Raw genomic sequence first — 20,737 nt, forward strand, 5'->3', positions numbered from 1 at the left:
AAGTATCTTATGGAGAAACATTTTGAGATTATCCTGCTACATATCAAACTTTCCCTACTAATTTCAGCATCCATTGATGATTTTTGCCTGCGTCAATTATCCTTAAATAGAGTGTACTGGACGTAATTTAACTTGATGACCCAGGACAGTTATGAATATTGTGTACTGGAATGCATCATAGATAACGGTGCAAGGAGTAACTGTGCTGCCGAGCTCTCCTGGGTGGTGGTGGAGAGCACACAGGCTTTGATGACCGTTGAGAATTGTGACCACTTAGGTACACATCACTATTTTGTCGTTCCCCTCCACCTTCAAGAAGCTATTCATCTTTTTCACTGGCCTTCTTGCTCTCCTCTTCACGATTGGAAGGGTGCATATTCCTTGCTCCTAATAGCGTGATTGTTTAAAGCCCCTACCTCATTTTATGTAACAACAGACCTCGATTTTTTGGCCTATTTTGATTTGATTTCTCACGGTGGATGGTCCAGAGTGAAAAATGTTCAGATCTAAAAAGAACCAGATGTAAAAAATAATTTTTTCCTCCTCTTTTCTGTTAAGAGTTACGCTTTTTAACAACAGAACCTGTATCATTTGTCCTGATGAGGTGGATAGGTGAAAGGAGCTCTTCCACAGCTCTGTGTTCTGCTCTCAGGTAGTAATTGCCTTTTAGCTCCTTTCACCTTTTTGTAATACCCACTCAAAATCAGATAGAGTGTCAGGAGGAAGAAGGTTGTGGGTATAGGCTAGGTAGTTACCATTTATCCTGTTAGGTCCAGATCATTCTTTTTTACTTGCTAATTCATTATAGAGTTTAGCATCAATTTTGTTTCAGCCGAAACACCTGTAGAGTGAAAATGTGATTTATAATGTCTTCAAGTTAACAGACTTCCCCCCAAAAGTAATTAGGCTTCCAGGTTTATTATAAAGACATTTCAACAGAATATAATTAATTTTGAAATATAGGATCTTACATTGAATTAAACAGGTTTAGATTGTCGGATATGGTGTTTTATTTTAAAGGAGGGTGGAACTTTGTGGCCTGGGGAATAGTTATTTGCAAACTCTAAGTTTTATAATTGGATACTGGCTTAATCGAATACAGCTATAATTGACTACTGGCTTAAGTTTTTATTATATAAGACTTTTAATTTTGGCATTTAAAACATTGATCTATACTTAAAAAAAAAGTTAAGTATACAAATTGAGTTTATGGGTTTAATGTTAACCTTTCTTTCTCCTTCCTTGTTTGATTCTTTTATAATGGAATATATCACTAGCTTCCTCATTTGAAATGCTTTATAGTCATTAACTCAACTGTATCTCTCCTTTTCTTTGTAGATAGTCTCCATTCTCTTTTTTCAAAATGGGGAGAAAAAGCAGTTAGAACTCTGAAGTCCCTAGCTTTTTTTCTCTATCTTAATTTTAGAGATCTTTAAAGTGATCATTATAAATGTAAAATATTGGAGAATTAATTTCAACTGAAACATAGTAAGAGATTTCTGCCCAAAAGGAACATTTTGGGGTATTGGCCTTTCAACCAACTGAAGATGGTACACAGGGCACTCAGATGTTAGCCACAGAGGGGCAGAGGCCTTAAAATGACCCTATATATATATTATCCTTTAGTATCTTTTAAAATGTAATATTTGATACATATAAAAAGTGTCACTTATATGTAGATTTAAAACACAGTGATGATTCCTTACTATAATAATTACTTTATACTGTCTAAAGTTTTAGATAGACTCGTGTTGGGAACAATTTATGGATTTAAATACAGAATAATTCTCTGGATAGTATGAATATTATAAATGGTAACATATCAAAAACAAGTTCTTAAATGTTAATGTTATAAATGTAGTTGTGGAAATTGGAACTTAAATAAGATGTAATTTGGATTTTCTGTACCTTGCCTTTGCGATAGTAATTTATATGTGTTGACTATAGCAGACTTTTAACACCTCTGAACTTGATTTCAATTGGATCGATTTGCCTCCTTGCTCCCAAGTATATAAAAATCCTATTGACATTTTAGGGTTTTCTAGCTGACCTTTGAAGGAGCCCTGGTGGTGCAGTGGTTAAGTACTCAGCTGCTAACTGAGCAGTTGGCAGTTCAGACCCACCAGTGGCTCTGCGGGACAAAAGACCTGGTGATCTGTTCACGTAAAGATTACAGCCTAGGATACCCTATGGGGCAGTTCTACGTTGCTGTAGAGGGTTCTATGAGTCAGAATTGACACGATGGCACACAACAACAACAACAAGAAGCTGCCCTTCGAGGTGATAGTGACGAAGAAGGGACCATAATCCTACACCACTGATTAAATGTTACTATTTTAAGCTAAGCATCCTGCTGTTTTTATTGAAGGAAATAAAATCTGAGAAGAGAAGGGATAGAAAACAGAGAAAGAACAGATTTTAGCATCAGACTTGGAGGTCAGTACCAACCAACCATTTACTGTAGTTAAAAACTAATTATTTAAGAGTCAGAGAAGGTAAGTTGTCATCAGCTGTATGGACCGCCACCTTCTTATGTCCAGAGTCAACCAAGTTTTCAAAGGGCCCAGACTTGTAATGAATGTAATCTGCTGTGCACTACTTAAACATAGATGAAATACTTTTCACCCAGATTTTTACATACATCTATTTATATACATGGGCATATGTTTTTCTTTACATATATGTCTATATGTATATAAATCTTCAAATGAATAAATGTATACGTGGTGTTCTAGCTTACAGAATTAGAAATGTAATTCAGTTTACTCCCACAGAATAAAATTGAAGATAATGAGTACTGAATTAAAGCTTACTTTCTTTCACAGAATTCCTCTGAGAGAGAAGACTGTAATAATGGCGAACCCCCTAGGAAGATAATACCAGAGAAGAATTCACTTAGACAGGTATGAAATTTAGTCTTACTTAAAATAAAAAGCTACTAACAACAAAACAAAAAGGCAGGTAACCCTCAATTTGCCATTCTTTAAGCAATGGATCTTAAATTAAGAGTACACTGAAGTTGGTCTGGCCTTTGCCATCAGCTTCAGTCAGGTAACATTGTTGTCCCAGTCATTTCAAAAATATCCTATGTGGACAACTACAGGACAGTCAGTTGCTTACATGTAGTGAAACCTAAACGAAAGGAAGGTTTCTTGTTCAGGAAAAGTAATCTTAAGTGCGTAAGTGCAGGCGATAGATTAGTTGACTTTAAATCTTATTTTCCTGTTAAGATTCTTTATCATTTTGTTTAAATGACTAATCAAAACTAATTTGCCTCTGACGAAGTTAGCCTCTTTTCATTCTGAGCAGTATTTTGTTCACTCTTCCAAAAATTAAAGGCCATTCTTAATGTTAAGTTTTCAAAAAATTTTGCTCACTACTGTGCCTCCACCTCCAAAAGATAAACACATTTTACTTATGAAAGTTGAATTCAAATGTGCCATCTTTTAAAAAATTAAAATGTCCAAAAATACTTGGTTGAAAAAAAAATTGCTTTTCTGCCTGTACTAACCTCTGACATCTTCTGTCACCCATTGGCAACCAAAACAAATTTGTACAGTGTTGCCAGATAATAGGTATGTCATCTATTCATTTTTAATACGATACTGGGTTGTATAACATGAGCACCAGCAGCAGTAAAAATCACTTAAATTTACTTGCATTTTATGGCATTGTTTAATAGGAAAAAGGAGAAGAGATCTAATAATTATTTAGCACCTACCACGAACCCAGCATTTCTTTCATTTAATTCTCACAGTAACCCTGTAAAGTAGCTAGATATGATTTCCAATTTATAAATGAGGAAAATGGAGGCTTGGAGAAGTTAGATGACTTGTCTGGCTAGTCAGTGGTTTGAATCCCAGATCTCAGTGTTGTCAAAGTGTTTCTATTTCCACCTTCTGACTCCAGTTTCATACACAGTTAACTTAGGGGGAAAGTACTTGAAACCATGGCACACTCATTTTTTTATTTACTATACGTTAAATTGTTTTAGGTGAACACGTTCCTTTTTCTATAAAAATAATTGTTTAGTAAATAGAACTGGATCAATTCAGGAATTTTTGTAAATAAACAAACGATCAGTAATATTGAGACAGTGTTTTAACTATTTGGCAATGAACGGCAGATCAGTAAATCTGAATAAATAGAACAATATTGAATAAGATAAATTTGGAGGTAGAAACTGCCCACTATACAGAAACAACTGATGGGAAACAATGACACAACAAAAAGTTTTGGCAACTTTATTTAAGCTAACAAACGAATTTTCAGTCTGCAAAGTTATAAATTAATTTTAATAGGCTGATCCAGATGGTCCATTTGGAAAATGGATAGGCTGATCTGTTGAAAATTAAACTAAATTCATCTCTCTCATACTTCAAACTGAAGCAAAAGAGAGAATCGTGCCTATTAAGTCCAGCACATACAGATGGACCAGCAGGTCACACATGGGACTAATCAGATTCATTTTAAAAATAAATGCATACATTATTGAATCATTTTCTACTTGCAAGATCTGATGTGTGCAGTATTTGAAAAAGATTTAATGTTGTTTTTTTCACTGCTGTTTTGGCAGGTTCTCTTAAACCCCTCCACTTTAATTTAACAGCCTTTTTTTTTCTCCTGGTGTTCCAAAATGATTTTTCTAGTATCTGTCATTCAATGTAGAGATCCAAGCTCTAGAGATTAATTAGGTCATGAGGCTTTTTCCCCTCCCTTCTTTGTCAAGGGTTTTATCTCCATTCTCTTTGTAAAGAGCATGAACTCAATGTTCTTGGAAAGAGAAATAGCCTTTAGAAACAGGGAAGTAGGAGATCCTCCTGGGGCCCTCAGAATCTTTTAGCTTCTGGGTGTTTTAACAGCCCCATGAATGCAGATTTGTAAATTTATTACAGTGCCATCTGGTTTTTTGCTCGAACCAGATTACTGTTGGCTTGTGTCTGTCTATTGTGGTGGTCACTCCCTAGGAGCTTGCCCTCTCAGTCTTAGGGAAGAGTGATGAATAGTAGGGGTCAAGAGAAGCGGGTCACAGGGCAGCTGTCCAGGACTGCCCTGAACTTGATTACCCCACGGCTGATTTTTTTAAGATAGGACATAATATATAAGCTGTTTAAACTCCCTCTTTTCTCTGTTGCATATGACAATAATGAAGTGCCATTTGCTGTTGTGTTTTTTTTTTCTTTTTCTGTAGTCAAGTTCTATAGATAAAAAGATGTCAGAGCTGCCTTACATCTATGATGATGGAAGGAGAACTTACGTTATGGTGGCCCTTAGCTTGAGATTCTTATGGAGATATTTCTAATGGGAGTTCAGGAACTCTTTCACCATTGATTATAAAAATCACAGTTATGTTCTAACCGGTTTAGGATTGTCTTAAACTAATTTTGTAATTTACGTGTATTATTCTAAAGTAGATTTTAACAATTGTTGATAGGACATGACTAAAAAAAAAAAAAATTGACTACTACATATTAATTTAGAGAGCTATGTAAATATTGAAGGGACTAAAAAAAGGTCACCACCACAGTTCCTGCAGATATTAAAAGGATGATAATGGAACCTTAAGAACAACTTTATGCCAAAAATTTGACAGCTTAGATGAATTGACTCAATGGTAGTAGGTTTGATTTTTTTTTTTTTTTTAAGATGAAATAGGCAAATTCCTTGAAAAGCGATGTTTACCAAAACTAACACAGGCAAAAATCTGAATAGCCCTATTTCTATTTAAAAACTTGAATTCATTATCAAAAGGACCATGTGGTTTCACGGTGAATACCATCAAACATTTAAGGAAGAAGTAACACCAATCTTATACAAACTCACTTTTGACTTGCATTATGAGGCCTGCATAACCACAGTTCTAAAACCTGATGAAGAAATTACCAGAAAAAGAAAATACTGAAGAGAAAATCCGGAGCTACTACTCCCCGTGTCACTAAGCCGTTTTGTACACCTGCTTTTTTGTTTAATTTCCAACATCAGAAGGAGGGAAAGTAGGGGAAAACAAGAAAAGTAGTATATCCTTTTAAAGAAAGCTAATTTTCTTAGTTTCAGAGGAATCTCTTCTCTTTGCATTAAGTATGAACCTTCATTTAGAGGATGTACAAAGTAGCTGCAGTTTTCTAATTTTCCACCTAAAATGTGAAGCCAAGGAAACCATAGCCCCTGTTTACATAGCTTTTACTCATGTCTGCAAACAGGGACAAAGGCCTGGGAGGATACATGAAAGTACTTACTACTTTTTGAAAAAGTGCCGTTGCAACATGCAACTCCTTTGCTTCACATTGGTGCTAATAGGATCTGTCAGCCCTGCCTTTCTGTGTAATTGAGTAAATTGTGACCGCAGTCTAATCCTTCTCCCATCCCCCATTCCCTTTGTGTGTGTGTCCACTTACCATCCTGAGAACGTGGGCAGTGATAAATAAAGCATTGAGTAGAGCTCTCTCAACCCTTTGAAAGCAGCATGATGCCAGCCCTCTAGTTATATTTCTTTAAGTGTTTACGTTTTTCTGTATTCTTTCTCTTGTGTTGCTGGAACCCTGGGGATGCAAAGCCATGAGAGAGGCCAAGAAGCTAACAAAGTAGCTGTCTCCCTTGTTAGCTTGTTCCTTTATTCTTTAAAAACAAGATAAAAACCATCTGGCTCAGGGCATTACATTTGCCTCCCCCATGCACCTCTATAGATGGAGACTTCACCTGCAGTGAGGGTTTACATTGATTAGGGAGGGAGCAGTAATTCAAGCTTCCATCCTCTTCAAGGATACTTTGCAGTCTTTAAAGGTGCTGACCCACTGAGTTAAACTGTCAAGGGAGGATAAAAAAGTAGCTTCATCCCAGGAGGTAACAGCTGCCAGGTTTTCAGCACCTTGCACGCTGCTGGAAAACTGTCACAATTGTCAGCTGAGAGAAAAACGACTCTGTTGTCATCTTCTGTTAATGACTGGGCCTTATAAAAGAAACTACATAAGCCTTTTAGTGGGAACATAAGTAGCTGTTTTCCTTGCTCACCATACCCTCCCTCCGCGCCAAATATTCCTATGGTGTTCTTTCTGAACATTGCCGTGGAGTAGTAGCTCCACAAAAAACAGCAGTGACAAACTTAAGACTAAAACAGCCCAGTATAGGCATGGAAGTCTGATGGGCATAACTCCTTTATACACCTGGATGAGTAGGAGGGAAAAACACATCACTGACACAGAAAATGACATTGTAGTGTGTATTAACAAAACGACAACAACACATTCATAAACCAGTGAACTGAAAGAAAACATACTGTATTTCTGCTCTTTGGAGGACAATTTGTTTTCAAGCAGCATCCAGATGGGTAAATACCACGACATTTCTTTTTCCAAAAGAGCCACTTCTTTTCTTCTTTAAGAAAAAAAAAAAAAAACAGAATTTACTTCCTTTAATAGCTCTGTAATATTTGTATATGATGGCATTCCCTTCTTTCTGATTTGATTGATGAGGGAAAAAGGTTTAATGAAGTCCCTGATATCAGGCAGGCAGTTTTTTTTCTATTTGTTTTAGGTTAGTCATTTTAATTGTATTGAGTAATTAGAAGGTACACACAGCCAAGGGAGCTTTGTTCTGATAATTGCTCAAGAAAACCCATTCCGTATCTGCCATTGCTTTGTGTTAAGACACTTCTCCCTCTAGTGGCAATAGTAAGCACTTTGGCTTGGCAGTAGGCAAGGTGTAATTGCAATATGACAAACTGTGCTTAAGGGACTATCTTGTAAATACTTTAGTTTCGGGTTTGGCATTATTTCATTATATATGTGGGGTTTTTTTTTCTCCCCCTATGAAACTTCTACCTTTTTTTTCTCTCTTCTCCCTGAAGTGCTTTGGGCTTCAGATGGAAAAAAATTGCCTGAGAAGTTTATTAAAAAAGATTCACGGTGCATCCTGGGTAATGTTTTGCAGCTTGACTTAATTTTAGTCATCTATTTTAATTACCTATTTATAAAAATGCTTTTGCATTTGTAGACATTATTTAATAGTTTGGAAGAAGCACCTCATTTGAAATAAATAAATAAATTGTACTTATTTTAAATAGTCCACGTAAAAGACCTTAAAGGTAATTAATGTAGGTCTCTTAAGTAAGACAAAAGTGATCTTTCCAAGTCTGATGAAGTGATTTGTTTATATAACTTCCCACTTCTGCCAAATCCTTTAGAGTCTAATAACTTTTTTTTTAACATGCTTTAGCAATTTTTGTCTAGCTACAAAACCCTTCTTCAAAAAGAAGCAGTTTAATAACTAGCTTTCTTAAAATTACTTGAGGAAGGAAGACTGTATAGGGGGTTGGTGTTTTGTTTTATTTTTATTTCAGTGTAATCATTCTTTGATAAATTGTGTAATCACTGACTTAGTAGAGAAAAAATATTATTGAACTCTTGGGTTGCAATGACCATAAAAAGTATATTTTCATATACAGACTTAAGATACTGTGACTAAATTATAAAGGAAACAGCTCATATGCTGGTCAAAGTCCATATGGACCAAATTCATTTTGGGTTCAGTGCTTAATCTGGAGACACCATTAAAAAAGAAAAAAGCCTATTGTGCCTAGCTGCATGAGTCCTAAAAAATCTGCCCCAAGAACAACATGGATGAGATCAAATACAGTTTTGCCTCTATTGAATGAAATTTGGTAGCATCCCTGTGGCATTTTTAAAGCCTAGTTCCAGCATCCCTAGATGTCGCTTTGTGAGTTTGCTTTTTCTATACCATATTCTGGATCAGGACATGATTTGATGTTACCATATATCTGAAGGTCCCTGGCCCACCTCCCTCCTCTCCACCCCCAAATCACTAGCCATTTTCATTATACTGTATATTGTTTTGCTATGGGGCTGCTGAACAGATTTCTGAAGCAGCTTTTTTGCAAGGTTAAAAGAATGCAGCCTGGTAACAAGTTTGTGTCATTTTAAATATATACCTTCTAGTAAATAAGGAGAAGTCTGGCAATCAATCCCTTTTAGTGTGTTATATGTTTCGCCTGACAACTAAACCTTCTATTGATTAGCCATTACTTTGTTAGATAATCCTATGTCATTGAATCCATTGTAAAAATTAAACTCTTTAAAATGTTTTACCCTGGCAGCAGTGTGAAAATTGAAAACTTGTTCAGAATTACAGCCTGCTTTCATAAAGAAGGTAGTTTTCAGCGAGGCATCTTCCTGATTTATGCTCATGTGCTTTATATGCAATATAAAAATGTATTAAAGTACTCCAACGCAAAACTCTGCCTCTGGTTCAGCATTGAAGTTACCTTTTCAAATGTTGCATGGGAATAGAACCTATCTTGCCTGTTCTATTATATTTACTAGCTGGATTTCAACCTAAAAGGGGTCTTACAATAGTAAAATATTGACTGTAAAATATTAAATTTATTTGGTCTTTTTATTTCAGAGTGGTCAAAGGACTGTGACAAGTCTTAGTTTACTGATATATTTGACTTTCTTTGGAAATAAACAAGATTTATATACCCATTTTACAGATGAAATGCTAGAAAATAAAAGCCTATATGTATGTATGTAGCCTAACTTTGGAAACTCTCAAAGACCTGGAACATGTTTCCTAAATTTATCTAATATTCCCCTGAATAGATTATACTCATTTTGGGGGTGGAGGTCGAGGCAGGGAAGTACTTATAGAGGAAAATGAAGTAGCTTTCATGACTTAATTTTTTTTTTTTTAATAAAAATAGCATAATATTTTTGTTAATTAACTGGACCTACCACTTAATCAGAAGACCTGGTGGCATAGCGGTTAAGAGCTACGGCTGCTAACCAAAAGGTCAGCAGTTTGAATCCACCAGCCCCTCCCTGGAAATCCTATGGGGAAGTTCTACTCTGCCCTTTAGGGTTACTATGAGTTGAAATCTCCTCGACGGCAACGGGTAACAGTAACAGGTAACCACTTAATCGAACTCTTAATACTTTTTTCCTAAAAATACCACTTTGTACTTTTTATATTTTTATTGAAATAAAATTTTTATACAGTGAAATCTACACATATTAGTTGTATAAGTCAATGAATTTTTTATAAATTTGTACACTTGTGTAACCACCACCCCACTCAAGTTATAGAACGTTTTGATTACCCAAGAAAGTTCCCTTGGGTGCCTTCCCAGCCAGTCTCCCCATCCCCATGAATCAAACACTGATCAGCATTCTGTCACTATAGATTAGTTTTGCCTTTTCTAGAATTTCATATAAATGGAATCATATATTTTTAGGGCTTCACTTCTTTTTCTCAGCATAACGCTTCTGAGATTCTTTTATGTTGTCATGTATATCTGTCGTTTATTCCCTTTTATTGTTGAGTATATTCCATTGAGTGAATGTACTAGTTTGTTTTTTATTCTGCTTTTGGTGGACACCTGGGCTGTTTACATTTCTTGGTTATTATGAATGAAGTAGCCGTGAATGCTCTTGTTGTTTAAAGCTTTTTGGTGAGTGTATGTTTTCATTTCTCTTGGAGTGGAATGGCTGGGTAGGATAAATGTATGTCTAACTTTTTAAGAAACTATCAAGCAGGTGGTTAAACCATCTTACACACTCACCAGTAATGTATGAGAATTCTGGTTGCTCTACTTTCTCCCAGAGTTTGGTGTTGTCAGACTCTTTAATTTTAGCCATTGTAGTAAGTGTGTGTGGTGTCTCATTGTAGTTTTATTTTGTATTTCCTTGTTAACTAATAATGTTAAGTATTTTTTAATGTGCTTATTGGCCATTCAAATTTTTTTTGTGTAAAGTATCTGTTGAAATTTTTAGCCATTAAAAAAAATCATGTTGTTTATCTTTTTATTATTGAGAAACCAACTCAATAGAGTTCTGAATACCAGTCCTTCGGTATGTGTTTTGAATATTTTCTCACAATTTGTGACTTGCCTATTTATTAGTGGTGTGTTTTGACACAGAAGTTTCTAATTTCTGAATGAAGTACAGTCTAACATTTTTTCTTTTAGATAGGATACTTTCTGTGCCCTAAGAAATCTTTGCCTATCCCATGATTATGAAGACACTCTTTTGTGTTTTCTTCTAGAAGCTTTATACATTTTAGCTTTTATAAGTCTATGATCCATCTCATATTAATTCTTAGGTGTTCTGTCAAGTACAATTTGAGGTTCATTTTTTTCACCTATACTTTTATTCAGTTGTTTCAGCACCACTGTTGAAAAGACTTTCCTTTGTCTCCCTTAATAACACGGATGCCTTTATAAAAAATCAATTGACTGTGTAAGGAGTCAGTTTCTAAACTCTGTATTCTGTTCCATTAATCTACTTGCCTATTGTTACTGCAGTATCATACTGTCTTGATTATAGTAGCATTATATAATGAGCCTTGAAATCAGGTAGTATGAGTCCTCCATATTTGTTCTTATTTTTAAAATTGTTTTGGCTATTCTAGGCTGTTCTGTTATGGAGTTTTGATTTGGATTTTATTGAAACTAAATGTCGATTTGAGTAGAATTGCCATCTTAACAATATTTAGCCTTCTAGCGCATAAACATGGTGTATCTCTCTACTTACTTGTGTTTTTAAGTATTTTTAAACAATGTTTTTTAGTTTTCAGTGTGCATTTCTTACATGTATTTTGTTCAGTTTATTCCTAAGCATTTAATGGTTTTTGATGCTGTTGTAAAAATTTTTTCACTCCCTAGTTGAGCGTTGTTAGTATATAGAAATACAATCAAATTTTGAGTGTTTACCTTGTTTCCTAGTTCTAGTAGCTTCTTTGGCATCTTCTGCATACAAAATTATGTCATCTATAAATACAGTTTTATTTCTTCTCCAGTTCGTTTGCTTTTCATTTTTTGCTTTATTTTGGTAGTACGATCTCCAATATAATGTTGAATAGAGTTAGTAAGAGTGGATATCCTTATTCACAATCTTAAAGGGATAATATTTAGTTTCTCACCATTAAGTACAATGTTAATTGAAGGGTTTTTTTTACATATCCTTTATGGGATTAAGACATTCCATTTATTTCTAGCTTGCTGAGGTTTTTTTTATCATGAATGGGTATTTAATCTTGTCAAAAAACATTTTTTTTTTTAACATCTATTGAGATCATCATATAGGTTCTTCCCCTGTCCTCTTTATTCTGTTAGTACGGTGAATTACATTGGTTTTTTTTTTTTTCCCTCAAATATTAAATCTTGCATTCCTGGCTTAAACCTCATTTGGTCATAATGTTTTATCTTTTGCTGGATTGATTTGCTAATATTTTCTTAAGAATTTTTGAGCCTGTGTTCATGAGGGATATTGGTCTGTAATTTTCTTTTCTCGTAACGTCTTTTTCAGATTTTGGTATCATAAGTGAGACGGGAAGGCATCCCACTGCCTCCGTTTTCTAAAAGCATTTGTATATGATCATGATGTTATATCTCCCTGAAAACTTAATGGAATTAACCAGTGAAACTATCTGGGCCTTGAGTTTTCTTTGTGGAAATTTTTTTTTTTTAACTGATTTAAATTTATGTGGGAAGATTTTTTTAGTAACATTTTTCAATTTATTTAAATTACACAGGGCTATTCAAATTTTCTATTTCTTACTGCATGTCAGTTTTGGTAATTTGTGTCTTTCAAGAAATATGTCCTGTTTTGTTCAACAGGTTCTACTCTGTTACTGTCTTGTATTTTAATGCTTGCATTACGCCATATCAAGTAGAGGGCCCCTTCAGGCTGGTTTCTGTACCCCCTTAACACATTTCCACTATTCTCCAAATATATCCAGGTCCATTTTACATTTTCCCTGCTAGTCCTGGAATCGGCCACTTCGCCAGGGAGTTACAGTTCCTTTAGGTGCAGAATGGTATTTAAAGGCCAAGATTGAACACTGAATACATCATGTATTGCCAGAAGAATGAACAAAGCACTCTTGGAGGAAGTGTAGCCAGAATGCTCTTTAGAAGCAAGGATGGCGGGGCTTTGTCTCACTTACTTTGGATGTGTCATTAAGAGGGACCAATTGCTGGAGAAGACACCATGCTTGGTAAAGTTAGAGGCTCAGCAAAAAAGAGGGAGACCCTCAGTGAGATGGATTGACACAGTAGCTTGAACAGTAGGCTCAAATATAGCAACAATTATGAGAATGGTACAGGACCAGGCAACATTTTATTCTGTTCTACATAATAACGTCACTATGAGTCGGAGCCAACACGATGGCAAAACATGATCAACAACAATATGATTCGCTTTCAAGGGTCAACCCTTCCCCCAATTTCTGCCCATTTTAGGTCACTCTCCAGTACCTTTAAATAGTTTTTTGTATTTTGTCTATAGTTTATAATTGTGTGCAAGAGGGTTAATCCAGTACAAACTTCTTTGCCGTTATTGAACCTAGAAGTTTCTTAAAGATTTATTCACTAAATACTGACTAGTTCATAAATGTCTTTAGAAAACATAGTAAGTTGATTTGGGTTTAAAAAAAAAAATTGTGCATAGTAAATGTCTTAGGTATCAATAGTTGCAAAAGAAATTCTAAACCCTGCCCCCAGAATATACATGTATCAATGTGGTTGTTGTTTTTAGGTGCCATCAAGTCAGTTCTGACTCATAGTGACCCTGTGTACCACAGAACAAAGCACTGCCCTGTCCTTGCACCATCCTCACAGTCATTGATGTTTTTGAGCCCATTATTGCAGTCACTGTGTCAGTCCATTTTGTTGAGGGTCTTCCCCTTTTTCGCTGACCCTTTACTTTGCTAAGCATGATGTCCTTCTCCAGGGACTGGTCCCTCCTGATAACATGCCCAAGGTACATGAGGTGAAGTCTCACCATCCTTGCTTCTAAGGAGCATTCTGGCTGTACTTCTTCCAAGACAGATTTGTTCGTTTTTCTGGCAGTCCATGGTATCCTCAATATTTTTTGCCAACACCATAATTCAACGGCATCAATTCTTTTTCAGCCTTCCTTATTTATTGTATACATTCGAGGCATTGAAAATATCATGGCTTGGATCAGGTGTACCTTACTCCTCAAAGTGACACCTTTTTAGCACTTGAAAGAGGTCTTTTGCAGCAGATTTGCCCAGTGCAATATGTCATTTGATTTATTGACTGCTGCTTCCATGGGCATTGATTGTGGATCCAAGTAAAATGAAATCCTTGACAACTTACAATATTTTCTCTGTTAATCATGCATGATATTGTTTATTGGTCCAGTTGTAAGGATTTTTGTTTTCTTTATGTTGAGATACAATCCATAGTGAAGGCTGCAGTCTTTGGTCTTCATCAGTAATTGCTTCAAGTCCTCTTCACTTTCAGCGAGCAAGATTGTGTCATCTGCATAACGCAGGTTGTTAATGAGTCTTCCTCCAATCTTGATGCTTCCTTCTTGCTCTAGTCCAGCTTCTTGGATTATTTTTTCTGCATACAGATTGAATAAGTATGGTGAAAGGATACAACCCTGACATGTAACCTTTCTTGATTTATACATGTACCAATAGTCCCTGTATGCCAATGTCAGATGCTCCAATTTATTGTTCTAAAATGAGTGTTTTGAAATAATGTTTTTTACTTAAATGATGCACAGGATAAAACAATTAAGTCAATAAATTTTTGAAAGTTCAGTTTGTTTAAATAGAAAACTAATTTTATAATGTTGATGGGGAGGTGTATATCTCTATTGACCTTTTTTCCCCTCCATTTTTTCCTTAAATCCTATTTTTATCTTCCTGTTTCTAGAGAATTAAAGTTGTCCAGATGAATTATTTAAAATAAATATCATGAGTTCATGTTGATTTAAATAGATAAATGAATTTAAGGAGAAATCACAACTGTGCTTTATAGAAGAATTCAAATTAATAAGTGTAGATGGAATGAGGGAAATAAAAAATCACCATTAGAACATCAGAATAAAAATTACCATAGGCAAGATTTACCAATGGATGCTAAAATTAGTGCACAAAAGTTTAAACAGAAACAGAATAATATATAGTCTCAAAATATTTTCCTCAACATATTTAGTAGTAACTCCTAAGAGAAAATAATGTTTATCGTAGAGAATCTTGGCAGACACGCCCTTAGTCAGATGACCATGGTTAATATCACCAGATAGACGTACTTCCTGATCACCTCTGTAGTATCCTTCTCAATAATGCATAACCTCAATTTAGTCATGAGAAAAATCATACAAACCCAAATTGAGGGGTGCATTCTGCAGTTTAACTGATCAGTACTCTTCAGATGTATCAGAGTCATGAAAGACAGGAAAAACTAAGAGATTGTCACAGATTAGAGTCACAGAAAGAGACATGAGAACTAAATGCAATATGGAATCCTGAATTAGATCCTGAACCAAAAAAAAAAAGACGTTAGTTGGAAAACTGGTGAAACTCGAAAAAATTCTGTACTTTATAGTTAAAAGTATTGTACCAAGTTTAATTTCTTAATTTTGATAAATGTCCTTTGGTTATATAAGACATTAACGTAAGAGGAGGCTTAGTGAAGGGTATACAGAACTCTACTATTTTTAATCACTTTTCTTTAAATCTAAAATTATCTCAAAATTTTAAAGAGTTGATTGTTTCCTATTGTTGGTTTAAGAGATTATCCAAGTCTTAAGAGTTTTCTCCTTAATTCCAACACTAATGTTTATATTAGTGATTCTCAAAGTATGATCCCCAGACTAGCAGCATTAATATCAATTGCCAATTTGTTAAAAAATGCAAGTTCTCAGAACCCCTGCAGATGATTCTGATTCGGACTAAAGTGTGAGAACCATGCTTTACACTATCAGTAAAAACTAAAGATTCAAAGGAAACTCTTTTTATTAATATAGTGGCCAGTTTTTAATAATGAGTTTGCTTACTGTAAAGTATATGCATTTTAATCCATTTTCTGTGCTTTGTTCTATTTTAATTCATTTCCTAAACAGACTGCACTTAAGGAATGATTTAAGACCTGGATAAATGTTGATTTATCCTTTTTTTTTTTTTAATGTCCTGCTCTCAATTTTGGTTTATCCTTTTTTCTTCTTAAAGCAAAACTCAATGCTTCATTTATTTATCCTTGCATTGCAGTATTCCTTCAAAGACTTAATGATTGGTTTTAGAGTTTTTTCTGATTGGTTTTAGAGTTTTTTCTTCTGGGTAGTTGGAAAAATTTTATCCGTTGTTCTGAGTAAGAAGCATGTCTTCTTGCTACTTTCAGGTCTTGATTTTTTTTTTTTTTTTAAGGTGTAAGGAAAAAAGCAAGAACAGATCTTTTTTCAGAATAGTAATTGCTGTGTTTTAAACAGAACTAAGTTCTTAAATTTTGCATTAAAAAAAAAAAAAAGCTGTGTAGCCAGTACCCCCACCGCTGTTCACATGCTTGTTCATGGTCATATCAGTGACTCTTGTGGACTCTCACTTTCTTTGCCTTCCCTTCCCTACCTTGTCCTTCAGCCCTCATAAATCTGAAATTTATAGATAGGGTTCATTTGTGTGTTGATTTTGAGAAATAGGACAGATCTGAAAACCGTATGTAGCAGTATTCAAACCTGTTTCCAAAAATTCTCTTTACAGACTTACAACAGCTGCGCCAGACTCTGCTTAAACCAGGAAACAGTATGTCTAGCAAGTACTGCTATGAAGACTGAAAATTGTGTGGCCAAAGTAAGTGATATTACTCATCAATGTATATTGTACCACATGGCAACAGTGCTTTATCTAGGGGCATCTCTACTCAGTATTGCTATTAAGAGTATTATAGGATTATATATTTTAAGAATGAATACGAGCAGGAATCATTTTATCCAAAGAAGGTTGCTAGTTGATTTCTCTCTCTTCACTTGCAGCAAAATCTTTTGATTATATATTCTGATCACACTTTAGACAAATTCACATTTGTTACTTGGCACTAGTTATGGATTGTCACAAGTCAGTAAGATTTGTGTAAGATAATGTACAATTGTTTTTTATAAGTTCATCATTTTTAAATGCAATTAAGTATAGAGTGTACCATTATAGGCATTGTGAAACACACTGTAGAAAATCCAATTATTATATCACTATTATTATTTATTGAGTGGCTTTTGATAGAAATATTGCTTTTAGTAATCTTTATCTGAGTGAACAAGTATGTTTAGTCATACATATCAGCTACATCTTTCTTATATGTAATTATGTGCCATTCTATACCCTAGATACACAGATAAAGTATTAGAGATCTGAGGCTTTTCGTATCAACTGTGAACCAAATTTCCCTAGTATCTTTCAATGCTCAGGAACTTTGACCTAAATTTAAATGTCAACCATTTTGATTAGTCCATGAGTAAATAACATTCCAATATGGTCTTTGTTTGTATATTTTTACTTTGCATATCTATAAAATTATTGCCTTTGTAACCATTCAGAGATTTTTCACTGTCGTAACATTCTCAACTTTAACTACTTTGATACATTGTATTATACATCCAGCCCCTCAGTTACTACTGTTATTATTAGAGCAAGGACTGATATCATGTTGTCTCCATCTTCTGCTACAAAAATCCAAGGATAGGGATTTTTTTTTTTTTGAACGATTAAGGGGTTCATTTTTTTGTTTGTTTTTTCATTGCGTTTTAGGTGAAAGTTTACAGCACAAATTAGTTTTTTTTTTTAATAATTTTTATTGTGCTTCAAGTGAAAGTTTATAAATCAAGTCAGTCTCTCACATATAAGCTTATATACACCTTTCTACATACTCCCATTTACTCTCCCCCAATGAGTCAGCCCACTCCCTCCTTCCAGTCTCTCCTTTCGTAACCATTTTCCCATTTTCTAACCCCCTCTGCCCTCCCATCTCGCCTCCAGACGGGAGATGCCAACATAGTCTCAAGTGTCCACATGGTGCAAGTAGCTCTCTCCTCATCAGCATCTCCCCCCAACCCATTGTCCAGTCCAATCCATGTCTGACAAGTTGGCTTCGGGAGTGGTTCCTGTCCTGGGCCAACAGAAGGTTTGGGAGCCCTGACCGCTGGGGTCCTTCTAGTCTCAGTCAGACCATTAAGTCTGGTCTTTTTATGAGGATTTGGAGTCTGCATCCCACTGTTCTCCTGCTCCGTCAGGCGTTCTCTGTTGTGTTCCCTGTCAGGGCAGTCATCGGTTGTGGCCGGGCACCATCTAGTTCTTCTGGTCTCAGGATGATGTAGTCTCTAGTTCATGTAGCCCTTTCTGTCTCTTGGGCTTGTTATTTATGCTGTGTTCTTGGTGTTCTTCATTCTCCTTTGATCCAGGTGGATTTTTGATTCATGTGGTCCATTAGTCCTTTGGACTAATATTTTCCTTGTTTCTTTGGTTTTCTTCATTCTCCTTTGCTTGGAACATGATGGGAACAGTAGATGTATTTTAGATAGCTGCTTGTAAACTTTATGACCCCAGATGCTATTTACCCAAGTAGAATGTAGAACATTTTCTGTATGAACTATGTTACGCCAGTTGACCTTGATGTTCCCTGAGACCATGGCCCCCTGCCCTCAGCCCTGGTAACTTGGTCCCTCAAAGTTTTTGGATAGGAAGCTTCTATGACTTTCCCTTGATCAAGTTGTGCTGACTTCCCCTATATTGTGTATTGCTTTTACCTTCACCAAAACTAACTCTTGTCTACTATCTAGTTAGTGATTTCCTTTCCTGGTCCTCCCCTCCCGTATCACCATCAAAGGTTGTCTTTTTCTATGCGTAAACCTTTTCTTGGGTTTTTACAATAGTGGTCTTTTGTGATTGACTTATTTCACTTAGCATAATGCCCTCCAGATTCATCCATGTTATGAGATGCTTCACAGATTCATCCTTGTTATTTATGGTTGCATAATACTACATTGTGTGTATGTACCACAGTTTGTTTATCCATTCATCTGTTGGTAGGCACTTAGATTGTTTTCATCTTTTTGCTATTGTGAATAATGCTGCAGTGAACATGGGTGTGCATATGTCTGTTCGTGTGAGAACTCTTATTTCTCTAGGATATATTCCTTGGAGTGGGATTGCTGGATCGTATTGTATTTCTATTTCTACCTTTTTAAGGAGGCACCTTATCATTTTCCATAGTGGTTGTACCATTTTGCATTCCCACCAGCAGTGCATGAAACCAGATATGTCCTGCAACCTCTCCAACATTTGTTATTTTCTGTTTTTTTAATTCATGCCAGTAATGTCAGGGTGAAATGGTATCTCATTGTAGTTTTGGTTTGCATTTCTCTAATGACTAATGACCACAAGCATTTCCTCATGTGTCTGTTAGCTTCCTGAATGTCTTCGTTGGTGAAGTGTCTGTTCATATCGGTGAAGTGTCTGTTCATATCTTTTGCCCATTTTTTAATTGGATTATTTGTCTTTTTGTTATTGTGCTATTCAAGTATTCTGTAGATTTCAGAGATTAGACCCTTGTCTGACGTGTTGTAGCCCAAAATTTTTTCCCAGTCTGTAGGTTCTCTTTTTACTCTTTTGGTGAAATCTTTTGATAAGCATAAGTGTTTAATTTTAAGGAGCTCCCGTTACCTAGTTTATCTTCTTGTGTTTGTGCATCGTTAGGTAGGGTTTGTGTTGTATTTATGCCACGTATTAGGGCCCCTAGTGTTGTCTCTGTGTTTTCTTCCATGATCTTTATCATTTTAGGTTTTATATTTAGATCTTTGCCTCATTTTTTGAAACCCTGGTGGTATAGTGGTTAAGTGCTATGGCTGCTAACTAAAAGGTTGTCAGCTCGAATCCACCCGGCAGTCCTTGAAAATTCTATGGGGCAGTTCTACTCTGTACTATAGAGTTGCAATGAGTCAGAATCCACTCGACAGCAGTGGGTATGGTTTGTTTTTTTTTTGGATTGTATTAGTACTTATGGTGCTCTTATTTTTTGAGGAGTTGATTCGTATCTATGAGTCAGAATTGACTTGACAGCAATGGGCTTGGTTTTTGGTTTTTTTGGTTGACCCATTTTAAGTTAGTTTTTGTGTATGATGCATGAGGTGTGGGTCCTGTTTCATTTTTTTATAGATGGACATTTGGTTAACACAGCACCATTTGTTAAAAAGACTATTTTCCCCATTTAATGTAGTTTGGTCCTTTGTCAAAGATCAGCTGGCCATGGGTGGATAGATTTACATCTGGGGTTCTTGATCCTGTTCCACTGGTCTATGTGTCTTTTGCTGTACCAGTACCAGGCTATTTTGACTACTGTGGCTGCATAGTAGGTTCTGAGATCGGGTAGTGTGAGACCTCCTACTTTGTTCTTTTTCTTCAGTAATGCTTTGCTTATCCAGGACCTCTTTCCTTTCTGTATAAAGTTGATGATTAGTTTTTCCATGTCGTTAAAGAATGCTGTTGGTATTTCTATTGGAATTGCATTAGATCTGTAGATCACTTTGGGTAGAATTGGCGTTTTCACAATGTTGAGTCTTCCCATCCATGAACATGGTATGTTTTTTCATTTATATAGGTCTCTTTTGATTTCTTGTAATAGTGTTTTATACCTTTCTTTGTATAGGTTTTTTACGTACCTGCTTAGATTTATTCCTAATTATTTTATCTTTTTAGGGGCTATTATAAATGGTATCGTTTCCCTCATTTCCTTTACAAAGTTGTCTTTGTTGGCGTAAAGAAATCCAACTGATTTTTGTATGTTGAACATGTATCCTGCTACTCTGCTGAAACTTTCTATTAGTTTTTCCTTGTGGAATCTTTGGCATTCTCTATGTATGGGATCATATCTGCAAATAGAGATAGTTTTACTTCTTTCTTTCAAATTTGGATACAATTTATTTCT

The 20,737-nt window shown here is 35.4% G+C and overlaps 1 protein-coding gene across 6 annotated transcripts in view; it reads left to right on the forward strand.

Annotated features, from left to right (window-relative positions):
- The window catches only part of BTRC (beta-transducin repeat containing E3 ubiquitin protein ligase), a 195,320-nt gene that overhangs the window by 104,548 nt on the left and 70,035 nt on the right, over positions 1 to 20,737 (forward strand). For 4 of the 6 annotated variants that reach the window (XM_049856131.1, XM_049856133.1, XM_049856136.1 and 1 more), the window contains 2 exons: positions 2,826 to 2,903; positions 16,525 to 16,614. In XM_049856131.1, coding sequence (XP_049712088.1) covers positions 2,826 to 2,903; positions 16,525 to 16,614 — 168 coding nt within the window. The remainder of the gene's footprint in view (positions 1 to 2,825; positions 2,904 to 16,524; positions 16,615 to 20,737) is intronic. The other 2 variants (XM_049856132.1, XM_049856134.1) reach the window with 1 other exon arrangement.

Source organism: Elephas maximus, chromosome 16 (assembly GCF_024166365.1).
Source record: "Elephas maximus indicus isolate mEleMax1 chromosome 16, mEleMax1 primary haplotype, whole genome shotgun sequence".
NCBI lineage: Eukaryota > Metazoa > Chordata > Mammalia > Proboscidea > Elephantidae > Elephas > Elephas maximus.